This window comes from Chenopodium album, chromosome 24 (assembly GCF_948465745.1).
Source record: "Chenopodium album chromosome 24, dcCheAlbu1.1, whole genome shotgun sequence".
In the NCBI taxonomy this organism is placed as follows: domain Eukaryota; kingdom Viridiplantae; phylum Streptophyta; class Magnoliopsida; order Caryophyllales; family Amaranthaceae; genus Chenopodium; species Chenopodium album.
In genome coordinates this window covers 3,794,104-3,821,703 of record NC_137857.1, presented here as the reverse complement: position 1 = coordinate 3,821,703, position 27,600 = coordinate 3,794,104, and the positions used below count along the sequence as shown (strand labels likewise).

General features: G+C 33.0%; 2 protein-coding genes and 2 pseudogenes across 2 annotated transcripts; 2 read left to right on the top strand and 2 right to left on the bottom strand.

Annotated features, from left to right (window-relative positions):
• The first annotated feature begins 1,736 nt into the window (after positions 1–1,736).
• LOC145612519 (glyoxylase I 4 pseudogene) lies at positions 1,737–2,646 on the top strand (annotated as a pseudogene).
• A 6,094-nt stretch (positions 2,647–8,740) lies between these two features.
• Positions 8,741–11,636, top strand: LOC145611541 (uncharacterized). The gene is made up of 2 exons (XM_081666880.1): positions 8,741–9,480; positions 11,312–11,636. The coding sequence occupies exons 1-2, from the start codon at positions 8,836–8,838 to the stop codon at positions 11,465–11,467; spliced, it is 801 nt and encodes a 266-aa protein (XP_081523006.1). The 5' UTR covers positions 8,741–8,835; the 3' UTR covers positions 11,468–11,636.
• Positions 11,637–18,160: 6,524 nt separating this feature from the next.
• On the bottom strand, positions 18,161–18,508 carry LOC145612765 (MAPK kinase substrate protein At1g80180 pseudogene; annotated as a pseudogene).
• Positions 18,509–20,831: 2,323 nt separating this feature from the next.
• On the bottom strand, positions 20,832–26,251 carry LOC145611327 (zinc finger CCCH domain-containing protein 32-like). Its single transcript, XM_081666649.1, has 3 exons — positions 26,039–26,251; positions 24,255–24,365; positions 20,832–22,670 (listed from the first exon to the last, which is right to left on the bottom strand). Exons 1-3 carry the CDS (start codon positions 26,108–26,110, stop codon positions 21,345–21,347), a joined length of 1,509 nt encoding a protein of 502 aa, XP_081522775.1. The 5' UTR covers positions 26,111–26,251; the 3' UTR covers positions 20,832–21,344.
• Between the last annotated feature and the right edge of the window lie 1,349 nt (positions 26,252–27,600).

Below are 27,600 nucleotides of genomic sequence, written 5' to 3'. Positions count from 1 at the left end.
AAAAAAAACCTTGGTTCAATTCCCACGCTGTACAACTAAAAATACTTTCTTCTCCTCAAGTGGCAGTGACGGGTGAAAATTGTCGGGGTTAGAGAGCTCTCTCCATTGAAGTAGGGAGGTTTTCAGTATCAATTGTTTTTTGGATGAAAATTTTCTTTTGGAGTTATACGTTGTTCCAATTATCTAAGTCTTAAATGAATTATTGACTATTATGAAAATTTAACAATATGAAATATTATATTGGATATATGTGTGATGTGTGTTTAGTAGGGTTGTAATTAACTGATTATTAATTAAACAAAACGTAGATAACATGGAGTTTAAAAGAAACAACTTGATTACGTGAATACCTGTATCCCTCGCAATCTCGCATCATTAACGTGGGAAATCTACTTGTACTAGACTTGACTTTTAATTTGTTATTACTTAATTATTATGTCCATTGAGTGTATAACATGCATTGTAGTAGTTTTTTACATTTCTTTTGCTGATTTGTTTACATAGTCAAACATCTACAGTAAATTTTCTTATAAATATATATATCTACATTTAGTTTTCATTAAGTAAAGTCTTATCAACACTAATCATTATAATGTTTGTGATTATATGTTGTTGAGATAGCATGAAAAGAACTTATTATGACAAAAAAGACGTCTACAATTCTCTTTGTCATATACTCATAATACATTTCAATCATGTGTTGCTTGTTGAAATTGGTCCCTTAAATTTTACCTTAATATCATCGGATTTTAACAATTTAACTGAATTGAAACAACAAAGTACTTTGTATTTGACTTGTTTTGAATAAAAAATTACATTAATTTTTCTCGTTTGTTGCCTAACAATGAAGTTATAATAATGCAAGTGAATTAAACTTTGCATATAGTTTAGTTTATAATTTTTTTTATGGGAGAAATTTTTTTTGTTACTTTCATTTTGTTGTTAGAGATTACATATTTAAATTTTGATAATCAATTTTTTTTTAAAAAAAATCCTTTTTATGTTTCCAACATATTTGGTGATTTAGTTGGCCGTTGACTCTTTGATAAACGTGATCAGCAAATTTGTTGATCTAGCATGACATTTGATAGGTTTTAGTTGATCCATTCTTTAGAAGTAGTGCTACACTGCTATGCGCCTCTTCAACAAACTGCTCTCCGTATATACTCTATGATGAATGTATGACATACTTTATTTGCAGATTAGGACACGGATGCACAATGCTTACTATGCACTCGAAAGTAATTTGTCACCATCGTCGTTTCCTTATCCTATGCCACGACATTACTGAGAAATGACATTTACATAGATTATACCATGTCAACAAAACTAGTTAACATTTGAGATAAGCTAATTATCTTATACGAAGTAGTTATTCACTTATTTGAATGTGTAAACCATGTCCTTATTTTATAATTATAATTATAATTACACTAAATTAACGTTTTGATGAAAACATTAGTTTAATCAAAACAAATCATGTCGATCTAATGGGAACAGCTGGTTAGCTTAATTGATTTCCAACGCGGAAATCTACGTGAGTTAATCATTATTATTTTTATATTATATTTTGGACCGGCGTATGAAACATGTACTCCTCTACATATACGCACATAAGACATTGTCAAAGCATGAATTATTTTCTTATGATTCTTACTTCTTCGTTCTATATATACTATAAATTCTTAGGTTGCGACTCATACAAAACACCATTAATTCTTTGATTTTCTTTTTCTTAGATTAGTGTTATATTACATATAAGTACATGGTTGAATCAACGTGCAAAGAAGAAGATATCATGACGATAGAAAACATAGAGAATCCTCTTCGTTTAGTATCCTTAAATCACATTTCAATAAGGTGTCGTTCTGTTGAAAAATCTCTTGATTTTTACCGAAATGTCCTTGGGTTTATCTCGATTAGACGGCCAGGGTCTTTAAATTTTCCTGGTGCTTGGTAAGCATATATATATATAACATTTCTCTTTATAAGTGCATTATTTGTCGTCTCGAATTTTAAGTTTACTTGTTGATTGACCTTAATGTGTTGGTTGTTTGGTGTTGTAGGTTGTATAACTATGGTATTGGCATTCATTTGCTAGAGAGTAATGATGAATCACCAAATGGCGAACCAGATGTTAAAGTGATTAATCCCAAGGACAATCATATCTCCTTCATAGTACGTTTCTTTTCTTTTTCCTTTCATCTTCTTCTCTCAATTATGTTCTCTGAATTTGGTTTGAAATTTGATTATGACTACGACTACAAAATTTGACATACAACCTATCCATTTTAAATATCATAACATTTTAAAATTTCATACTTGTTAATGTACAATTTTATGACACGTTAAATGTTAATTAAAAATGTTCTATAGAGTAACTACATTGTATGACTATGCACATATTGACGAAATGATTTAATATTGTAGTGCGAAAACATGGCTACGGTAGAAAAGAAGCTAAACGAGATGCAAATAGAACATGTTAAAAATAGGGTGATTGAAGGTGGAATTCACGTTGATCAGCTCTTCTTCCATGACCCAGATGGTTTTGTGATTGAGATTTGCGACTGTGATAATCTTCCTGTGGTCCCACTAAAACGCGACTTGCCCAATCGATATTGTCCACGTTTCAGCAATTTCTAAATAATTGGCAACAAATTTTCAAATGGATATTGTAGAAAGAACAAGTTTACAACTGTACTACATTGTGGATACCATATTACCACCTAGCTAGGTTGTTAAATGTCTTGAGGGATGCTGCCTAAGATCGGCCGATCTGGAATCAGATCTCATCTACATCATTTCCCTATATAATTCTCTCTCGAAAAAAAAAATGCATGTATTATAATATTATTTATTTTTTATTTTTTACTTTCCTTATCAAATTTTGTCATTAGATTTCTCCATTCCACACATCTTGTTTCATTTCATTTTTGCATGCTTTAAACTATACCACTTACAATAGTAAGATATAATGTCCAACATTTTTCTTTTGAATTGATATAATGTCCATCATTTAAGCTTTGTAATTCAGTTGTACAAAGTGATCACATAAATAATTTGCTAGAAAAATAGAAGATGAAACTACAATATTGATGTATGTTCTTTAATTTTGTGAACTTAACGCAAGGCCCTCTTTAAATTGGAATGGGCCCATGAGATAATACATTAGCCCATATTTCTTTCTGCCTTTACTTTGACTGATTGCTTATTTACATCCAACCCTTAATTTCTAGGGCTTGATCAAGCTAGAATAACTCCTTAATCAATGAATTCAAGCATCCAATGCTCTATATGTGGTTGACTCTAGTGTTCAATTCTACAATGTTGTTTATAACTTGATGATCAATTCTCACCACGAGCAGTCGCTTGGGAGATCAGGGTTCGAAATGGCCAGGCCAGGCTCGATCTCTGTTGGTCGATTAGTAGAGTCCTAACAAACATAGGGTCATAATTCACCTCTAACAAAAAACACATTACAAGCAATCAACTTAATGACTAATAGAATGCTACTTACCGACTAATGCTAGCAATAATATAATTTTTTCAGATTGATTATCGATCTTTCAATCGATAACATACATATGGCTAGGCAATTACAACTTTGCAATTAAGAGATGATATGTACACATGTAATCAAAACAAAACCCTTTCAAGACACAATTACACTTTAAAAACAGATACAACTATACAAGTATATTATTACGTAAAACAGTATGTACATACCTAAATAAGATCAAATGATACTGCATGTATGTGCAATTGTGCATGCATGCATTGCATGTATAATTGTATAATACCCTGATATCGACAATTCCAAGTGTTAATCGAATACATGCATTTGAACAACCAGACAACAAGGGAAAACAGAAGAATTAGGAGCTCCCTTCAGTCCAAAGCCACACAAACGTACTTGTTTATCGCGCTTGCTTTGGGCTGCAAGGAACCCCTATTTCTGCAATTTTCTCATTTTTCTTTCAATTGAACTAACATTAGGAAAAAAGGAGAGAAATTAAACAATTTGACAAGTAGAAATGTCAATATATACTAAGTAGCTAGCTAGCCAATTCATATAATGGTTAGCTAACTAGAGTATGTACGTATGTAGAGAACGATATTTATTACCGAACTACTTATATTCTTGTTTGCTCTTGGATATAGCGCGCAATGACAAAATGCTTTCAGGGATCGGACTTTTTGACAATTCGGGTATATGTAAAGGTATTTTCACGTTAATTTAAATAAACAAGATGGTAGTTTTGGAATGAAAACACCTAAAGTTGATGACTTTTACTCCGCAATCTAACTCGATCTAGGACACCCTAAGGAGATAGATCTTACTACTAGTGTACTACTTTACATCTTAGGTGAGGGAATTCTCCATTTTACTTGTTGCGTGGAGAGAATTTTCGATTCCGTATTAGGTATAGAGAACTAGACCCTTTGGTACAAGTTGCTTCTTCAACATCAAATTTCTCAATTGAGAAAAAAGATGTTCATTTAATATGTTTATTCAACATTGTTGAACATTATAGTTTTAGGAAAGAAAACTGAACAAAGTAATATATATCAACTACTTTTACATGCAAAATTATAGAAATGTATGTATATAAGAGTATAATACCTTCGTGTTTGTTCAAACTTTTACTATTTCAAATAGGCTAAGCTTTAGTTGTTAGGCTATGTTTTGGTGTTTTATGGTTATGTCCTATTGCCAATTTAGACTCCATTCAACTTTGAGAAGTTAGCTGACAATCATAAAGATTTCCATCTATTCATTTTTTCTACAACCACCTTATTATGCGCATACAAAAATTTGACTAATGTGCTGATGAAAATTAATAAATCAAGGTTGAATGTGGAGTCATGTACATGTAGGTTCGAATTCGAGTCTATAGATACATGCTCATCATTTACTAAACGAGAATCGAGATAGCTAGCTAACCCTTCAGTATTCATCATAACTTACTTTTGATATTGGCCTATGGACGTCCTTTAAAAATTCTGAGATAATTCTTATGAATAGTATTTCGACAATGATATCCTCTAAAATGTTTAATTACTTTTATTATTGGACGTCTGTTAATTAATTATTCATCATAACTAAATATAACGCGCGCATCACATGCGTTAGCCGCCCTAGTAACATTAAGTATGCGGACATGTTAACATTACAAAGTATATGTGAGTGCTTTTTATTAACTTTAACAAAATGTTCTCTAGTTAGTTTTGTGTTTTCAAATTAAACTCAAAGGTAAGGTGCATAACTTTTCCAGGTTGTTCTTTTTCTCAGTAATTAATGGGAAAAAAGTAAAATACACCGATCAGATCGATATTAGATCAGATCAGCTTAAAATTTAAAACCGTTGGTTGGTTTTCTCCTAGGATATAGAAAGTACACTAAAACTCAATAGAGAAGTCAATTTGTTAGTTCAAGGTGATTGATGACAATAAGAAGCTAGCTTTATGACTCATATTTCAGTTAATTGCTGGTGGTCCTAAAAAACTGGGTAACTTTTTTACTTTTAAAATGTTATTAAGAAAATACCACAAATTGTTGATCTAAATTGTCTTTTTTCACTGGACAAAGTCACAAAGATTCCTAGTATGCCTTTTGCATGAGGGAGGAGCTCACATATACGAGTATCATTCCCTTCTTTAGTTCTTCTATTAAAACATACTCGTAAATTAGGTACATATATAGAATTAAATTGAAAAACAACTAGCTAGGCAAGGGCAACTACAAAAACAAATCTACCTATAAATTCCCTAAGTTATTAGGCATGTCCATGTAGGCACAAGGCCTAGGGTGCAGTTGGCCAAGGGCCTAGCCCAACCAATGACAAGACTGCATGGCCGGCCAAGGTATTGCAAGGTGTGCAAAATGATGGGTTAGTGCATAAATTATATGGGGTTTTGCCACCGGATATGATCTGAAGGCTAAATTGAATTTTTCTTTTTTTTTTTTTTAAAAAAATAAATAAATAAATTGAATTTTATAATACACGAAATCAGGCTACTTTGAAAATTTTGGAAACTTCTTGCCATGATTTTTGCCCAGCATTAAGCCTAATTATCGTACGACATATTTTACGCATTTATATATGCATCAAAAGAATTGAAATGCACAATTTTTAACATAGAATACCAATATTGAAATGCACTATTATTCACTTATCGTCAATTAAATTTAAGATGGAACATGTAAGATTGGTGGACTACTCGATCACTTATCATCAATTAAATTTAAGATGGAACCGGACTTATAATAAAAGTATGTATATGAGTTTTTTAGGACAAAAATAAAAACAATTCATGAATGTCTCTTTTAGCTAGTAACAAATGTATTGAGCCCTACCAATTTTATCCTATCTTTTCTTATGTGGGAGAAAATGGAAGTATAGACGTATAGTCAATTTTCATTATTTACAACAATTGTGTGATGATTTTGGTTGCTCTTGTTATGTGGTTTTGAAGCATATAGGGGAGGGCTAAGGTCACCCTTGTTTGGAATTTGGATACTTGGATGTTCCAAATCATTTGAGTGGTCGATACTTGGATGCTCTAGTTATCCACCCATTCCTACGACCCTACATATAACGTTCTTAATTCTATAGATAACTTAGTTCTTAGCAATGGAGTGTACTATAGCCAAACATATTATTGTGAAGTCAAATTCGAACTTTTTGAATGAGAAATATTATTGCACTTTTGATTTCATTGAAACATTTTTATAGATAAAACACAACTCATTTTTTGATATGTACGTTCCAGTTGATATTGAAACGCCTAAATAAATATCAATGTTGGTGTAGACGTGAAAGAAAAAAAGTACTCTTTATTTTTATTAAAGATAAAACATTAAGGGCCTGTTCATATTTACTTAATTTCAGTTCAGTTCAGCTCCAATCAGTTCAGTTCAGTTCAACTCCAATCAGTTCAGTTCAGTTCAGTTCAGTTTAGTTCATCTCCTAATTTTCCTCTCTCATAAAATATTCATTTCAGTACAATTCAGTTCAGTTCAGTTCAGCTCTAATCAGTTCAGTTCAGCTCCAATCAGTTCAGTTCAATTCAGTTCAGCTCAGTTCAGTAAATGTGAACAGGCCCTAAGTCAAATCTAATAAAAGCGAACACCTTTACATTTCAATTAAATAAACAATTTCGTTCAAAACGGGCATTGTTGTTGTTTGTTTAGTGAACAAATATAGTTTAAATTATAGTAAATTTAATTACACTCGAGAGAATAATAAGCATTTCAAACGGTGACTTTTTTTTTCTTTTTTTAATTTATACTCCATACTTTGTAGCTAAGTCCATATCATGCTAGCTAGTGCTAAGCTAGTTGCCAGTGTGCGTAGCTAATAGCCCTAAATTTCAGCAGAAATGCTATGGTGAATTCTACATATAGCTGATAACTGGCATGAAATATTGTACTATTTCTTCTTTTGTCTATAATTTCTTCGACACTTTCAATTTATTTTGGGCCCGGCTACCTATTTAATTGTTTTCTGCTTACTTCACCCTTAATTTGGCAGTCCATTTTTTTGCACTAACTCCCAAAATTAAATCACATTTATCATTATTAATAAGGCTAAATTTGCTACTGTACTACGTATGCAGCAGTAGTGCAGGACCCCTTGCTAATAACTCTCACTTCCTTCTTTGTTTGTCATCATCAATTGTATTTCATTTTTATCTAAATTTTTTCACATTAATTCAGTCTTAAATGTAGTTCATCATGAATAATTAAGTAGATGCAATAAACAAATTCATGTGCCTTCATATTAATGTAAAGGATAAATTATGCTGTAGTATCCATGTAGTTTTACTCGATAGGTAATTTTCGTGAAAATATATAGATGTGTGAATCGTTTATCTATTACTCGATAAGGAAGAAATTGCTTAGTTTGGTATGTAGTAAGGTACCCTGCTTGCCTTATAGTCTTACACATGCTACATCTCAAATTCAAGAGTACGTATATATTCCTCAATTCTCATCATGATATACTTAAAAGGTCATTTAAAATCATGTCTATAAACACGCACTGTGTGGGAAATATATATCTTTTAAAAGTGTGCATAATTTTTTAAATGTATTAACTACAAAACTAAATCATCTTTAAATTGCATGCTAACCCTAACATTCAAACACTTAAATTCTACTTAAAAATAAAGCAAAAACTCAAAGCCAATTCAATTTTTTAATACCAAGAGTTGATTGTTCAAAGGAATGATAGCCAAAAAAATGTGGTAGGGCAATGTCCTTTGTTAGGGAGCTCAGAAACATTGCTGATTTCCTGACAAATATACTCCACCCAAAGGGGTCCAATTGGTCAGTAATTCAGTATACCCATCATAATTCCTATGATTTATTTCATACGAAGTATTATATTAAAACAAGAATAATCAAAACAAAAATTAATCAAAATATCACATTATATTAAAAAATTAATAAAATTTTGTTGATTAAATTACACAAATTCATCCCTCTCCACAACCAACCCACTTTATGTGATCCTTGATAATTGGCACTACCACATGGTCTGCTACATTAATTAATCATCTTTTCACCCAACTTCTTAAATCATCATAATATATATGAATATATCATTATTTTTTTATTTTTTTAAAAACAAATATCATTAATATTAGTTTTTACATATATTTAAATGTTGGGCCAACCCTTTTTTTTTTAGGCTATTATACGGTTATACCTTAATAGTGTCACTTCCTATGCACATTTATATATACACCTTAGGACAACCCAAAAAAATATTGTACCATATACCAAAACATATAGTTAAGTCTCTCAAACAAAAAAAAAAAAAAAAAATGAATGCAACATCACTAGAGAAGCAAAAGAAAGGTAACTTATATGTGTACAAGTTTGCCACGGGTAGCCGGACGCCGGAGTATCAAACTCCGGCGACATCGGTGACAAAAAGAATTATATCTTCTAGTGTATGGGGTGGTCTAAGAAAATCGAAACCCAAACCGAAGCCGGAAAAGGAAAAGGAAATGGAGGGAAAGGAAAGGAAATCAGTGTCAAGTGTAGAAGGTATATTGTTGAGTTTGGTAAAAAGTAATGAGAAAAGTAATAAGGTAAATAATATTATAGAAGGGAGGAAATCAGTTTCTAATAGTGAAGAAATAGAGGGAAAAGGAAAGGAATTCCCTTTCCCAATAACAAAGGATTTACAAGGGAAAGGGAATGGGAAAGGAGAAGGAGGAAGAAAATCAGTTTCTCATGTTGAAAATAATGTGGCTTATGTTGGGAAATTTGTGGAAAAAGCAAGGAAATCAACAGGGGCAAAATTGGAAAATGATATGGGTTCTGCCATTGCATTGTTACATGTTAAGGTTTTGGTGACTGATATGCCTGCTTTTATGCAAATTCAAGCTTTTCAATGTGCAAGGAATACTTATGATAGTTTGGAGAAATTTAGTGCCAAGCATATTGCTTTCAACTTGAAGAAGGTAAGTCTAATTAAAGATTATAATTCCGACTTATACTAACCACCTCGTCTTTGAATGTTATTCCTACTCCGTATTTTGACAGTGATTGTCTCAACAAATAAAAAGGTTAAGGTAGGAACAACATTTAGAAACGAAGGTAGTGTAACTTTTTTTGCTATTGTTTATAATATCTTTTTATTTTGGGTTTAATTGGATAAAGATGATAATAATGACATCATTATTGTGAAGACAATTTAGGAATAATAACAAGGGGGAAAAAATGAGTGAAAAGCTTACCTAAAACTCAAATATACTAATTAAGCTAAGCAATAATGACACTACTACCCACTTCACAAGCAATAATGGTTTACTTAGCCAAAAAAGGTTTAGAAGTTGGTTTAAATTAAAGCTTGTATATACATACCAACTAGTTTAGAGGCCGGGTGGTACTTTAAACTTGTAATCAACTCTCGTCTGCATCAATTTCCGTTCATAGCTCGTCATTGGTATTTCACATGTTTGGTTTCACCTATGAAGCTAAATATTATAGAGTTTCGTTAAATTCCACAAGTACTATACTGCAAGAAGATGCAGCACATGGGATCTGTGGTTTTTCCCATTATATCTTGTCCAACTAAATTTAATGCTTACACGAGATAGTGGTCACTCCTTACACACATTACACAACTGCCTTTCAAAGAACTTCTACTGTCTCTCTCACTCTTCAATTACGCATGCATGTTATGTGACACTTCTTATGAATATGGTCTTGTTTAGAGTTAGAGAATGTATTCTAGACTTGATAGTTACCAAATCAACATCAAATTTATCACCAATTTGTAGATGAGGTAGACACCAAAGTTATTGTCCTAAAGAGGAAAAAGTTATTGTGGTTTACTAATTTTATAATGAGTAGTTGTAGCAGTATGATGAGTCTGTCTCATATCATAGTCTGTATGCGCAAACACGCGTTACATATTGAGTTTATCTATGTATTTTTACCTTGTATACCATAAGGATAAGATGAGCCAAAAATCTCAACAAGAATTATATTTTTCTCTTATATACTTCACATAGAACAACTATAAAGGTAATGAATATTGACATAAATGATATTTGGTTCCTAAGCAAAGGTACCACTTTTCGAGTCCTAATTAACTAAAATAACTTCAATTCTATAATCTAATGTTGAAATTATTGCACCAATCATGTGTTTATCAAACAATTATGAACCTAGAAGTATAAAAAAAATACTTGTATATATATGAAGATCCCATCTTATGATCTCCTCATCACAAACACAATTAAATTGGTCAAATTGACCAAACAATAACCAATAATGAAAAAATGAAATGAACAATAATCTAGATCTCAACTTTTGCTTCAATCTAGTCCCTCCATATTTGGTCCCCACTTGATAATTGCTATCCCTTACTAATTAGCAAGATGCCATGCATATAAATAGTAATTTTTAGTGGTACTAATTCAATTAACTTGAGATTAGGAAAGATCCAATTCCAACAACCCATGTGTTATGACTAATGACTTGTGATGAATAGTTAACTATCCTCTATAATTACTGGAATTTGTAACTTGTCAGTATTTGCCTATTTTTTTAGTACAACTAATATGCCTTACCTTAGTCATCCTCCATGTGCTGTCAGTAGTCACTATATATGGGCCTTTTTCAATTTTTTTCCCTTAACATTTTTAAATTAAAAATTCATGTAAATGTCAAGTAGATTAGTTGGTTATTCGAGTAATTTTAGAATGTGTTATCTTACTAATCTTAAACCTAGAATTAAATCCCGTCTACATTATACTTAATACTGTTAATATTGGGGCTTTGCAGGAGTTTGATAAGGTATATGGGCCAGCTTGGCATTGTATTGTGGGCTCGAGTTTTGGGTCCTTTGTTACCCATGCAACTGGCTGCTTCCTCTACTTCTCAATGGAGAAATTGTGCATTTTGTTGTTTAGAACCAAAGTTCAGAGAGCTTTGCAGTAGTCATAAGGACTCATAACTGAGATGATAATTTGAAATTTTATAGATGGGCCAGGTCTTAATGACACATACCCCCTTTTTTTTATATCCTTTAATTTTATTTTTCTGATCTGGAATTGGTCAATCATACAACAAATTTGTAAATGATTACAATTAATGTAAGTTTGTGCATATATAATATATTCTTACCCCATTTTGTGATGTGTTTCACTGTTTCATACAAGTATATTGTTGAGAACTTTGAGATTTAATGTGAATTTTCATCTAGGTATTTGCATCTTTAAGGCACTTATATGAACATTTGCTACACATTGTCCTTAGTTTAATCATGACAACTGACAATTATTCATTGAAAGAGTTAAGACCAAAGATGTTGGGCCAAATTCGGGTAGGTCCAAGTGTAGTGCAATCTAAAAGTTTAAAAGAACGATTAGATTAGGTCAGTTTGGGTCGAACATGCCAAGTATTAACGTTACTCATTTGCGTTACTTTTGGTGTAGAGAGAAACACATTATTCAATTATATAAAATGTCATAGCGAAAATTAAGAATTTATGATCATAAGTTTAAAAGAAATGTAATGTACAATATTGATAATGGGTTTATAAAGATATTTGTCATAAAAAATTTAACAATTTACAAAGAAATGCATGACTAATCCATCAAACTTCCTCTAGTCATAGAAGGTAACTGGGTACAACAAGTACATTGGCCCAAAAACGTATGATGTGTGACTTCAATATTAAGCCCAATATACGTCAAGTTTGAATGAACCCAATAGAACTTCAATATTAATTCTCACGAAATGGCTTAAACCTTTTGCAAAGCAATCAATTTTGTGTTTGATTTTGAATTCAGATCTACGAGTGAGGTTCCTTTGTAACAAGTTAGACCGCCCTCTATTTTCAAAATTACTCTCTATATCTATCTACAACTCTTTAATTTTGATATGCGATAATTGCTCGAAAAAAAAATAAAAAAAAATAAAAAAAATCATAACAAGTTAGGATGGCCTCTATTTTCAACATTAAAGTACCATACTCCGTAATATATAGTAGTCGTAAAATTAAGTGAAAATTCATAGGGTAACACCGTAACACCCAGGTTTATACTTCACGCCACTCTAGAGCCCAAACTATAGGGTGTTAAGTGTTTGTTGGCAATTTTTGCTCCAACACCGATAGACTCCTTTAATAGGACCTTAGATTGGTGATACACCCATACAATCATATGGGCGGTAGTGCGGTACCTAAGTGATCATACCTCTTCTACATCTTAAATCATATGAGTGTTAAGTTCTTGTTGGTAATTTTTATGTACCGAAATAAAATATAAAATTAGTTGTACGTAAATTACTAGTAATCAGGATTTCGTATTGACCAAATACATGTTCTAATAATTGCATGCTAATATTGACTTTTTATAGGAGTAAATGGTAATCCTTGGTCAAATTGGACTTTTATATTCAATCAAAGCATGGTGGAAATGTCGAAATAGTTAGATAATAAGCAAATAAAAGGTTGTCAGTGTCTAGCCAACACTACTCTATTTTGACTTAGTTTAATTTCTTCGTTTACCAAGAAAAATTCTTGGTTTATGATTACAGGTTATGTAATAATCAAACCAAATAATTGTATCTACCTTTGACCTTTACTAATCTGCTTGTATAAACTTGCAAAATTTAAACATAGTCCAATTTTTGGCAAAAAAATGAGTAGAATATAGAGGATTATTCATGAAGTTTGACAATCCAATAACACTAAGAAGGTTTGAAAAGTGTTTGCTATTTGAATTCTTAGGAGATTAGTTATACACCCTCTTGTTCATATAGTAGGTTTTTTTAGGTTTTTACATTAGAACTTGATTAGCTCGAGTCTAATTCATAGTTAGGAAAAATAACTCAAATGGTAACATGCGAGTTAAATTTGTACGACTACTTTGTATGTAGGATATGGAAAAAAGATGACCAACTTATAAGATTAGTAAACCACTACATGTATCATAAAGTAAAATTCACATGACACCTAGAGCTTGTATTTGATTAGACTTTCTTCCAACGTGATCTAGTAAAGGCGTAGAAATTAAAGGTAGTTAAGGGTAAGAATATCCATAGAATCGTGTATTTTCAGGTTTGGGCCTCATTTGTCATACTCTCGTCAAAGGACACTACAAGCTCACTACTACTATATTGAGAGAGGATCTAATGGTACAGCTCATCATACAATTGATTCAAATTAGAATATAAATAAATAAATAAGTTATTTTTAAAAATATAAAATACCAGTTATATTTTCATAAAGGTCTTTATGAAAGGTACTTCGTATAGTATATACCTCATAGTATCATAGTATGGCAATTGGCAAGCCATCCTTAATTACTATATGTGCACGTCTTATGAAAGATTTTTTTTCATTTTGATTTTATGTGCATGCTTACAAAGCTCATTTTGGAGGAAAAACAACACACATCCACGTATATCACAAGTGTATTTGATCAAATATTGTAGGCCTAAAGTTTCATTTGGACACAAACTATCCATTTGGACATAAACTATCGTTCTTTTATCACCTTGTTTTAGCTTTACTCAATCTAATCTTTATTCACAATTTAATGCAAACTTTGTTTGAATTTTGTTGGGTCCGGGTCATTCATCTTGTCAGGCCGCACGCACACTCCACTCTACATTAGTATTTGATGTTGTCCGCTTTAAGCCTAGCTCGCACAGATTTGTTTTTAAACACTTTTTCAAAAAGCCTCATATTAATTGGAGTGTGTACTCACTGATAATAGGTTAAAAGTTGTATATACGATTAGTATTTTCGGTTAAGAAGTCTATAAAAGTTAGATAAATTACAAAATAAATTCATATGTGTTACAAAACGTGTTTTAGGTTTTAAGAGTAGTCACAAATAAAGGTTAAGTTATCCATGATGAAGGGTACCGACTATGTAGGCGACTACCGTCAAGTCAAGCGTGGCTGCCAGACAGCTCTCTTCAATTTTGGTCCCGTTAGGCGTTTGGCGTTTGATTGGCTCAATTTTTTGCCATTTAATTCTCCACTTTAATCAATTATTGTGATTGCCTTTTTTAAGTGCCCACACGAAGAGGGCATTTTACAAGGTTTTTGTGGTTTTCATTAGATTTTTTTGTCTCTATTGCTGTTAATTAAATTAGTAGAGAGTGACTGAGTGAGGGATAGCTCAATTAGTTAGAGCTTTCCTCCCGATTTTAGGTGATTTTGGGATTGAATCTCACCCCTGCCCTTGTGGCTCTCTAAACACCAAAAAAAAAAAAAAAAAAATTAGGGTTCGTTTGGCATCGTTGTGGTTTTCTGTTTTTTGGTTTTTTGTATTTTAAAAATATATTATATATGTCACATAATGAATCAAAAATTATTTAGACTTATTAAAATCATGATAATTTTGAAAACTGACAACAGAAAAGTGGAAACACCTTTTTCCTGTTTCCTGTTTTTGGTTTTTAGTTTTCAAAAAAACAGGAAACTGAAAACCAAAAATGATGTCAAACAAGCCCTTAGTTTTTATTTTTAACGAGTCGAATCTCTCCAATCTACCGATTTGAATTTTAAATTGTTCGAAAATATACAGGTTAAAAAAGGTGTTCTAATTTGAACATGAAAATGATAGGAAAATAATAAATTGCTGATCAGATTAATAACTTTTTTTTTTTGACAACAGATTAATAACTTTTAACGCTCCAAAGATGAAAAAGCATTAGGGCACTTGCACTTTGTATTATGTTAGCATGAATTATAACACCAACCATAATTATTTGGACGGAGGTTATTGAGATAATAATTTGAATAATATATATATAAATACATGCCAAAAATAAACTTTTTTGTTTTTTCAATTTTAAAAGATAAAATTCTATATCTTGACCTTCAAACAAGACATGAACAGGTGATGACATACTTAATCATAAAAATAATTAGGCATTGAATTTAATACGCAAATGCATGTAAGTTTGATTAAAGTAGTATAGTATGTAAGTCTTCTGTTTACACCATACTTTAATGTGTCAATATACAAACTTTTGCACAAAGACAATATCATGAGAGACGTAATTAATACAAATTGATTGGATTTTGGTCAGGTACGGCAACAATGATAAAAAAAACAAAATTTCTGAAAACATAATAAATAGAAAGAAAAAAATTCATAAAATTATTAAAATAAAACCACTCAAATGACTCAATATTGAATTGTCAACATTTAAATGATATAATTGGATGTCGATGTTGGCACTTTCTTGCGGTGTAGTATGATTTTGATCATATTAATTTATAGTCGTCAATTCAAGTTCTTGTTGTTGATAGTTATGGAGTATTTTGTTTTTATTAGTCATCTACTCATCTCTACATGTGTTTTTAAGAATTAAGCGAATTGATATTAAAAAGGATAATGTTTTCAAAAAAACAAAAAATTAAATAAATAAAGAGGATAAACCTTAACAAAAATGAATAATTAGTAACGTTAATAACTAAACTTAGGTTTTGAAATATATATGTCAACATCTTATACCGAGTATAAAAGCAATATATTGATCGAGATAATGCTTAGAATCTTAGCTCATAAATGCATCAATATTCAACTCTTATAATAGTGTGAGGAGGAAAAGGAATGCAAATAATTTGAGGACAACGGTGTTGGCACTACTAGCTTTTTTAGAGACACGAATTCGAGTTATTATTATCATCTTGTTGGGAAGAACTCATCTATATCACTAAATCTTTTTCAAGACGTATCCTTATCGTATTAGTTTGAGTTTATGTTTCTACCTTATTACATGCCGAATCAAATTTTAGATTCGAGTTCACATCCTTACCTTGAGCCCTATCTCTTTTGGTCATTAGTTCATTGCACTTTACTACTTATAGCTAATACATATGTACCATAAAAGAAATTATTTTACTTCCTTATTTTATTTTGAAAATATGGAGCCAAGTTTTACATTTTAGACTGAGGAAAAAAAAAAAACCGGAGTATGTTGTTCATAAATTTTTTTTTTTTTTTTTTTTTTTTTTGGAAACATGTTCATAAATGATTAAATGTGCATACAAAGCCATTAAAGGTTGGAATCAGAAGTAGAGATATCAGGCAATAAATAAGAATTAAATCAATACTAATGGTAAACAATTGATTTTGTCAAAAATTCCCATATTTATATATTGTTTGGAAAATTGAGAACTTTAGAAAATTGATATAATGCTTTACTCAAAAAAACAAACCCTTATTAGATCTATATGTAGAAATAAACCCTAATATAATGGTAAGGACTAAGGAATATTAAAATTGAATATATTGATCTAGTCACAAACTCACAAATATTTAATACAATCTCTAATTTGAAAATTATAAACTTACACAAATCTCATATGAATTATGACAACATTATACTTTGTATTTACATATTTCTATTAAACCTTCATTTAAATTATAAGTCGTTTGCTCTCTTTTTTTTTTTTTTTTTTTTTTTTTTGAACTTAAGTCGTTTGCTACTTTAGAGTGCTTCCATATATCTTTCATTAAATGTTGATATTTTCTTTTTATAGAAAAAATTATAACAATCCCGGCTTCTATTTAGAATCAAATCACGAAAGTAGGTCTATTATTTTGGAACGGTCTAAAATAAAGCTACGACCTATCCACCCATCTTTCATTTTTTTTTTTTAAGAAATGCTATGACCTACTCGTATCTAGTAATGGAGGGAACATTAAATATGAAAAGGAGGTTCCCAATGAGCTTGAAAATCCAGCAAACATATGAAGTCTTATAAAGGAGAAAAGAACAGTAGTACAATACAAAATGACAGTTTGAGACAAATTTAGAAAACCAATTCTACTATTCAATTAAGGTTTTAAAATCAATGTGAAAGACAGGAGTGCATCCATTTTGAAATCATTAGCCATTATAATCCCTGTCTAATGACAACTCAATTTGCACTAAATTTCTTTTGAAATAAAAATCATTAAAAAGAAAAAAAGGGGCAAAGATATAGAACAAGGAAAGAATTAATCATAGATTCCATGTGAATTGAAGAATCAAAGAATTTTAGTCCTATGAAGAATATTAAGTACAAAAAATCACATGGGATCGTTTAGGCACACCAAACATATTAGTTGGTTAAAATCTCATGAGACCTCAAGAACTATTACCAGAATCCCGTCTAAAGTATTGTCTTTTTTTAAAACGGATTGATATCCACGGAAATTCTATTAAACACGCCAAAAGGTAAAATTGATAGTACAAACAAAAACATTAAAGTGTGATAATTACAGGCAAATTCTAAGAGTGCAACAATATATTTGAGTAATATTTGTACATTGTAGGACACGCCCAGAATATCATGAACACTCAACATCATGATCATATACACAAAGGTTCGTTTAATTTGAACAAAAAATTACATCCTCTATCATATAAAAATCAAAATTAAATTTTAAAAAACAACAAAAATAAAACCTCATATCTTACTTCCCACAAACATTTCTTGGATTAAAATGGGACATAAATACACAACATAACACTAACTAAAACTACATGATACATTGAATTATAATATATGCTTTTTTATACAAGTATCATATAGTATAAACCACAAAACCCCCATCAAATTCATAACAATTAAAAAAAAAAGGCCTAAATCTTTTTTTGTTTGAATTAATTTCCCCTTTTATTTATGCTTAGGTTTACCAGATTTTTTCTTATCAATTTTATTATTCTTATTATTATTTTTAGCAGGCTTACCAAAAACACTGCAAAATCCACAAGCAGAAAGTCTAGGAGAGGGAGGATCCTCTGCTTGCTCAACCTTAACAGTACGATAGGCTCGCCTATTTCCACCGTCCGATTTACTTCTTCTTAAATCAGGCTTCTGATCATCATTCTGATCGACCGATATTCCATCTCCACCGTCCGATTTCTCTTTAGCCAATTCTGCTTGTACCAATTTATCATCCCATACTAAACCAGAGGATCCCTGCCTTCTAAAGCTTATTGCTGACCTTTGTAATCCTTCCATTTTTTTCTCTCTCTAAAAAAATATACACTTTCTCTCTCTAAAAACTATGAAAATTTTTAGATGATTGAGAAAAAATATTGAGATGGGTGTCTAGAGAATTCTTATTGGGGTGGTGGGGTGGAGTTGAAATATGAATGGGAGAAAAAAAAATTTGGATGGTTTTTTTTTTATTTATTGGTTTTTTTTTTTTGGTATTTAAATGGATTTTTTTAAAGGGAGGAGAGAGAAAGTCAAATTTTAATGACAATGGAGTGAGATATATTATAGGGCCAAAATGTAATTTAAAATATATTTTTTTGGACAACTAGAGGCAATTACATGAAATACTTACTCCCACTTTCTAATTCTATAATTTGGACAACTTAGGGCCTGTCCATATTTACTGAACTGAGCTGAACTGAACTGAACTGATTAGAGCTGAACTGAACTGAACTGATTGGAACTGAACTGAACTGATTGGAACTGAACTGAACTGAATTGAGCTGAAATGAATATTTTATGTGAGGGAAATTAAGAGATGAACTGAACTGAACTGATTGGAGCTGAACTGAACTGAAATTAAGTAAATGTGAACAGACCCTAAACAAACAAAGGAAAGTAAGGGAGAAAAAGAGATTATTACAATCATTCTTTGTATCATGCTACTCGTGAAGAAACAGAATCCCACTAGAAATAAAAATGTTATAGGCAACACATTTTGTTGATGGAGTGTGTTGTTATCTTTTACGATTCTCTATATATCAAAAAAGATTTTATAATAAAGTATCGTAATTGTTGATGCATTGTTATTACTCTTTGTAACTTAAATATGGTATGATTTTTCAAATTTTTATACACTTTTCATCCTTTATTAAAAACTTTTTGTGATTCTCTATATATTTTAGTAAAAGATCCATAATAATAGATATTAATTAATTCATATCATAATAAGAATTGCATTGTTCTAACTCTTTATGATAAACAATATCGCATTGTTCTAAATCTTCATAACTCGAGTTGTGAGCATTTGAGTTTATTGCTACTCCGGAGTCCGGACTAGTAAAGAAGTTGGCATATCTATCAAATCAATTTTGTTCTTTATCGATTTTTCCACTTTAAGTGATTTTAAATCAAATTTGGAATCCTTAACAAAAGGGCATTAGTGGTACAGATCTGCAACTTCAGCTTTAGGCAGAACTAACCCAAATCGAATTCAGATTAAAGGCTGCCAAAACATATAAAATTAAAAATTGTGTGAGTAGTTAGTTATATATTTGGGACAGGTGGTCAAACCCTTGGTTCCGTTGGCCTAACCAGATTCATTGCTGGCAGTTTGACTAGTAAAAAAAAAACTCCTGATTCACTTTAATTATTCTTCCTTAATGCTTGTTTTTATAGCTGATTAAAACATTAAATATATGCTACAATTTATATGGTTATAATAACATAGGCTATGAATCTATAAGGAATACTAATAATTCATCGAATGGGCAAACATATTAAATCTTCCCAAGATCTTACAAGATAACATAAAATGGATAATATGGTATGGTAGGCATTATATTGGTTGCATAAATTAATTAATGCAATACATCTCATATTTAAGTAGTTTCTTAAACATTGGCTTTATTGGATGAATTCAACAATCCTAGGCCCCAAACCTTGATCCATCCTACACAAAGCAATTATATGAACGGTCTATCTAGAATTGATAATTGGGAATTTGGGTTTCACCATCTTACGCAATTGAGAAAGTGATAGTGTTTCGATTGATTTGATAGTGCTTTCACACATTTGGTCCGTTGGCTAGAAGCACATATTTTCGTCTTTGTTGAGCAGTAACAGTGACGGTGGCTAGTTAAGGGGAGGGATAGGGGGTTGTGGCGGAGATTGGAGCGGGGAAGGAAGGACGAGAGTTTTACAAAGGGTAGGCCATTTATAGGTGAGGCGTGAGGGCAGTGAGGCTGAGTACCGCAGCACCCATAGGCACTAACAAATAGTAAGAAACAGGTTCGATAGTGAAAGAGGAATAATACCAAAAAATAAGAAAAACTAAATCAAGGAATGCAAATAATCAAAGAAAAACAATACAAGACAATAAGACTTTTCTGAATCCACTAATTTTGGTATACTTCTCAGCAGACATACCAAAACTTTCCACCATATCAAAGCCATAGAGTAGTACAGTACTTTCAATATATAAACTAAAGTAACATATTTTCCTGTCCAATTGACCTTAATGTAACCCAAACATGGCCTACCAGTAACCACCGCAATGTATGGCCTTCTGTGAGATTATAACTCAAAATAATACACGATTAATGCAACGTCTTGATACAAACAGTACAGTATAAAACATCAGGCATAACAGAATATAACCTTGTTAGAACAATCAACGACCGATTACTTTCTCTATTTCATTAATAATGTGCTACTAAAAACTCATCATAAGCTTATTTACAGGGTTGTACCTTATAAGCAAACCAATCAGCCCCACAAATGATTCAATGAGACTGCCAAGCTGGTCAAGTATCTAAGTAGAATAAAAGTAATACCGAAATCTTAACCTATAGAATAAAGAGGCGAAAAAAATGCTGCCGAATAGAAATACAGGCAACCACAAACACCCCCAGATCCCCAAAAATTTTAAAAACCAAAAAGGAAGTTCAAGTAATTTGCTAAGACTTGACTAGAATATAGCAAACAAGAAAAAAAATAAAAAAAATAAAAAATAATAAAATAAATAAAATAAAAAATCTAGATATGTAGATTGCAGATTTGCAGCCACGCCATCAAAGCAGAACCTTTAAATCAGTAAGCTCACCTATCATAAACAGAGAAGGTCAAATGCTACTGCTCATGCCGTCTTCTTCTTGTCTTTGAGGATTTCACTCAAAGGTTTGGGACCTTCAAAGTCCGCAGATCCATTTTTGTGTAAATGACCCTCGTTTCTATCTACTTTGACAGCATCATGGTTCTTAGGCTCATATACTGTGGTGGACTCTTGACCATACCTCTCTCTCTTTGAGTATGTCCTTCGTTCGGACAAAGACTGCCGTGACCTCATCCCATTATACTGCCTGTAGCCATTATGTTGTGAGTTCCTAGGTCTGCCTCGCTGTTCTGCATCAACTGCAGAATTCCTTCTCCTAGACAGTCTAACATCAGGTCTTTCCACCTTAGATGCTAGTCGTCCATGTACTCGTTGACTTGAAGCATGCCTTTGAAGCTTCTCTTGCCTGCCATCTCTTACATGCCTCAAGTCACGTGTCTCCAGATAACCATCAACCATCCTCCGTTTCCTCAAATAGTCTCGAAGATCCACATCACGGCGGCCACCAACTGGGGTTTCCACACACAATATGTTTCTCTTGCGTGCCACAATGCGTCTTGTTCCTCTATCCTGTGTGTGTCTAGAGGGAAATTCTGGAAGATCAGTTCTCAGCTCATCATTAATATATTCAGAAGGCTCATAATGGCCATTACCAAAGTACTCCTTTTCATCATACTCAGCCTGATGAGCATAGCCATGAGGCATAAATAGGTGCTCATTGCCTCCATCATTCCCATCAATGGAGCGCATATCCTCTGGGTCATCCTCATAAACCATATCTTCATTCTCTCCTTCCACAAGAACATCAAAACCAGGGGATGATTCACACCACTCATCTCGCACAATGGTTCCATCAATTTGATCCTCTGAACTTTGGTCAGATTCCAAGCTAGGCTCAAACTTTGAGCGGTCTGCATGCTGCAAAGTCAATGTTTTGGCAGCAACTGTCTCTTCACGTTCAGGAATATAAGTTTGTTTGGATATAGTACTTGGTTCTGGTATAGTAGCATAGTGTTGAGCCTGCTGTTTCAGCTCATTCTGCAATTGACTGCCACTAGTCGTCATATCTGATGGAATTATATATTTTTCAGCAGGTTTAAGCTCTGTTTCAGCTCTTCCAGATGTCTTACTGTCCAAAGGATGCACTGCTGCATCAACTGCATTAGCCATCTTTGTATTCAAACCAAGTGCCCCACCAGGTTCGTGCAAAAATGGGCATCTGTTACCTTTGTTGCAAAACCCATTGTAATAATAGTAGCACGGGACTGTCGTCTTTGTAGCAGACACAGAAGACTGATTCAGCAAAGGTGGAGCTGCATCAGTTGGTGCTTCATTATGTGATTCCAAGGGCTGTACATCAACAACTGAAAACAATGAGACTTATTTCTTTCATCAGACAAGAAAGTTAAGATTAATGTAGCACATCTCACTGGCAGAATGTAGCTTAATAATGGTGCAGCAAACTTATTATAAGTTAAAAGATATAAAAAGGATCAGATGCATTCAAGGGCCAACACAACAATGGTGCAATAAACTTAGGCAACCAATCAGTAAAACTTCACCTCTAAAACTGCATATAGATTTCCAAGCAAAAGTATCTTGTAATTTGTGCGCTTCAAACTTTTCTACTTTCATGCTTTGAGCTATTCAATTCTTCTATACAATAAAATATGAGTAAAAGTAAAATAAATCTCATAAGCCAGTCGGAGCATGTCCTTCCTGGCACCAGTAGGCAGTAAGTTTTGGGCAGCCAAAAACATGTCCTGACACCCCCCCCCCCCCACACACACACACACAGACACAAGCTGTTTCCAGTGAGTCACTTCAGCAACAGAAGAGCTTAAAAAGAATAAGGGAATTAAAGATAATCACACGAGAGGGGAGATTACCACAAAAGTTCCACAGGAAATTATTTACAAGATTCAATACACACAGGGGCATATAGGGCTTGTTTGGTAAGTGGCTTTTCATTGGCTTTTTGGTTGGCTTTTGGCTTTTGGCTTTTTCATTTGGTCAAACATCCAAAATTTGTGTTTGGTAAATGGTTTTTTCAGCCAGCTGAAAAGCTGGCTTTTAAGCCAAAATGAAAAAGCTACTTGGAGTAGCTTTTGGCTTTTGGCTTTTGGCTTTTGGCTACCTAAGTTACTAATAACATCAAACAGCCAATTTTACCAAACATGTTTTTAGACTAATAAAAAGTCAAACAGCCAACAAAAAAGCCAATACAAACAGCCAGTCAAATCAGCCAATCAAACCAGCCGACAGCCAACAGCCAACAGCCAATTGCCAAACAAGGCCATAATAAAGGATCAATGTCAGATACAGCCAAAAAAGACAATTACGAGAAGAATGAAGCCGTCCAATTTTTTTTCTTTTTTTCTGCAGAATAAGACAGACAACAATCTGCAGAATAATTAGACAAGGACTTTCACAGTTTCACGACCCCTCAAGAAACTTTAAGTTGTAGCATTGTCCACAGCTCATTCATTCAAAGTATATGATGATAGACTTTTGATCCTCCTTGTGTACAAAATAACCAGTCAAAATGATGGCCACCAATTTAATCAGCTAATACAAAAGGCATTGCAAAGCTTCGTTACAAGTTCTACACATCATCTCTCAAAAATGCATCATCCAGCTCCAATAAGTCCTATGGTAAGATCAAATAGTTTTGAACAAGAAGGACCGAAGGATTCAAGCGAAAGGTAAGAGTTGAGATGAGTATAATGTATATGCAAATTTCAGATCAATCCCAGCAATCTAGAGTATATATTGAAATTTGCAAGCACCCATGCCACATATAAAGTACTACTAGTTCGAAAAAACAAAAAGTATATTATCAATTTACTCAGTTCACAAACCATTTGACATTCATTATAATCACTCAAGACATCAAAATTCAACAAATTGAAAACAATATTATGCAAAACTCACCGGATGACGAAATGCACAAGTCGGATTAAGGCAATTTCCAGATATCCAATACCAACAATCCCGTGGGTTCAACCTCGCCATTTCACTATGCCGATACTCACACTCTACACCCTGTTCATGTAAAATGCACACGAAACTTTCTCAATCCTCAATAAATTAAACAGTAAAACAGAAATTCACATCTGACAACAAGCAAATCCTATACCAACCCTAACCCTAAACCTAAAGAATACCGAAAATCTACAAAACTAAACATTAGGAAAATTTGAATTTTAGTACCTCAAAAATGGGGGTAATTGAATTTTAGTACCCATCTAAATTTTTTTTTTTAAATTAGTACCTCCAAAATGACAAAACTATAGGTTTCAGTACCTCCGTCTAGTTCCGTTAAGTTTTCCGTTAGTGGGGCCCATTTCTAATTATTTAATAATTTAATTTATTAAAAAAAAAGGAAAAAACATTTCATAAAAAAAAAACTTAAAAAAAAATAATAATAAAAACAGCCACTGCCGCCGGCGCCGGCTTCCGGCTGTTGGTGGCCGAATTCCCCTAGCACCGGCGCCGGCCACCCCTTCCCTTTCCCTCCCTGTTTTCCCCTTCCCTGGCACCGGCGCAACCACCACCATCTTCCCTCCCTTCCTCATTCCTGGCCGCGACACCCCAACCCTCCCTTTCCCTCCCTGTTTTCCCCTTCCCCGAAACCCTAGCGCAACGGTGGCCACCACTACCGTACCATGGCCGTCACCCTAACCCAACCCCATCGTTGTCTCCTCGACCCGAAGCCGTCGCCGAACTACCCAGACCCCAACCCAAACCAGCCAGCGAGAGAGGCCCCATCGTCATCTCCCAACTCCAAACCACCGTCGAACCACCTAAACTAGCCCAGCGAGAAGCCGACAGCAACAAATCAACCCACCACCGCCGCAGTTTTCCTCTCCCTTACCCAAAACCGTCGCCGAACTGCCGAAACCCCAACCCACACCCATACCAAAACCCACAAAGCGTCGTGGTTGTTAGGGTACAATTGGGCTCGTTTCGAAGGTCGATCGAGCTGAGGGTGGTCGGACGACTGGTTTCGTGGTTCGAGGAAGGTCGGCCGGCTGACTTCGTGGGTCGAGGGTGTCAATTGGGATGGGTGACGGCGGTGGGGGTTGGCGCCGGTGGTGGCTGGTTAAGAGTTTAGGGATTTTTCTTTTTTTTATTTTTTTAAGTTTTTTTTTTATAAAATGTTTTTTCTTTTTTTATTTAATAAATTAAATTATTAAATAATTAGAAATGGGCCCCACTAACGGAAAACTTAACGGAACATGGACGGAGGTACTGAAATCTACAGTTTTGTGTTTTTGGAGGTACTAATTTAAAATAAAATTTTAGATGGGTACTAAAATTCAATTACCCCCATATTCGAGGTACCAAAATCCAAATTTTCCTAAACATTATGAATAACAAAAACTAGCAGTCGAACAAAATTTCACAATAAAACAACGATTACATACACTAACAACAATATTAAACCCTAAATTCAACTAATTCGTTTACTGAAACAAAATGTACGATCAAAAGCACAAAAAACTTCATTTTTATGAATCAAAACCGAACCCTAACCCTACAGAACACAACAGAAATTCAAAAAATTACAGAATAATCAAGTACAAATAAATTTCATGGGAAATTCAAAAATCAAAATCACACAATCAGATAAACACAAAGGACAAATAAAATCATAATTTAATGAAAGGAAAATACGAAAATAAGATTTAAAAAATTATGAATAAAAAATGAACCTTCTTGCATGTGAAAGGAGAGGCCAAGAAATAGACACAGTCAGTGTTACGCTTCAACAATTCGTCCTCCATTGTTGTAGATTCAAGCTTTTTTCTTGATTTTCTCTCTCTTCGATGAAGCTATTTTGGCGTGGCTAGTGAGGAGTGAGAATGGAGAAAGGGATGAATTTCATGGAATTTGATCGAAACAAATAATTCAAGGCATTTGCGCAGAAAAAGAGAGAAATGGGGAGGTTTTTATTGTTTATCAAAATCAAATTTGGGTTTTGGGCTTTGGGCTTTGGGCTTTTATTAGTAATCCATAACACGTAGTAACAAGTTTTTAAAATGACTACAATTAACGATATTAGGTTTATAGTTTATATTTGTACACCAACAAGAGTTGGCTCAAGTGGTAAGCAACTTGATGTCGCTGAAGGGAGGTCTCGGGTTCGAGTCTCACCGTATGCTCAAAATCTTGTTGAGAGACTCACCCACCATAAGCCAAGTGTGCTACCCGAGTCGGATCCGGATGTAGTCGGAGCTAAGCTCTGGTGAACCGAGTGGGCAACCTTAAAAAAAAGAACGTAAGTTTATGAGTACGAGTACTGGGTATGGTATATCTTGTGATTTTACATATAAGTTGTGGATTGGGTGACTTGTGATGAAACAAGGTTGTACTGCTGCAGATTAATTGACATTGAATCACATTATATGTCTCTAACTTAAGGTCAGATAACCAATAATTGTACAACACAATAAGTAGTTCAAATCTGAAGATTAAAGAGTAGCTATTCGGCAGTCAAACAAGGATTAATAATGTCACAACTATTTGGATTAGTACACCGTAGCAAATTTTAAAAGCTGAGGCATAAAAATTTCAGTCCGTTTTGTATGTGGCCAGCCACACCGTGTGGCCACTTATAAAAGAACAAAGTAACCCTACAAAATTGATCAAGTAACCCCTGTAATACTAACTGAATAACCTCTATAACAGTTACTGAGTAACCCTATAGCACCGACGAAGTAACCCCTTTAACACTGATCAAGTAACCCCTATTACACTAATAAAGTAACCCCTGCCACACGGTGTGGCCAGCCACATATAAGACTTTGTGTAAAAATTTAATTTTAGAAGTTAGAGACAAACCGAAGAGAATAAGTCAATAAGATATAGACGTACAATTTTTTTTTATTTTTTTTTTGGGCGAGAGCCCATAAAAATAGTGATATACTCATAAACAATACTAGGTTAATCCCGTGCGATGCACAATTTTATAATAAGAATTGAATTACTTCTAACTCATATTGAAAGAAAATAACTATTTCCTCCATTTTCCTAATTAATTTTTGATTATTATTTTTTTTTTATGCTAGAGAAGGCCAAGCCTTCAAAGAGAACAAAACACACACCAGCAGAAAATAAAAGCCACTCAAAACCCAAAGAAAGCAAAAGGAAAAACAGAAAAAAGACAAACTAAAAAAAAAAACGGCTATTTCACCAAATGCCACTGACAAATTTAAAAATTCATCAAATGCCATCGCACTTTTCAGAATTCACCAAATGCCACTCAGTTTTTTAA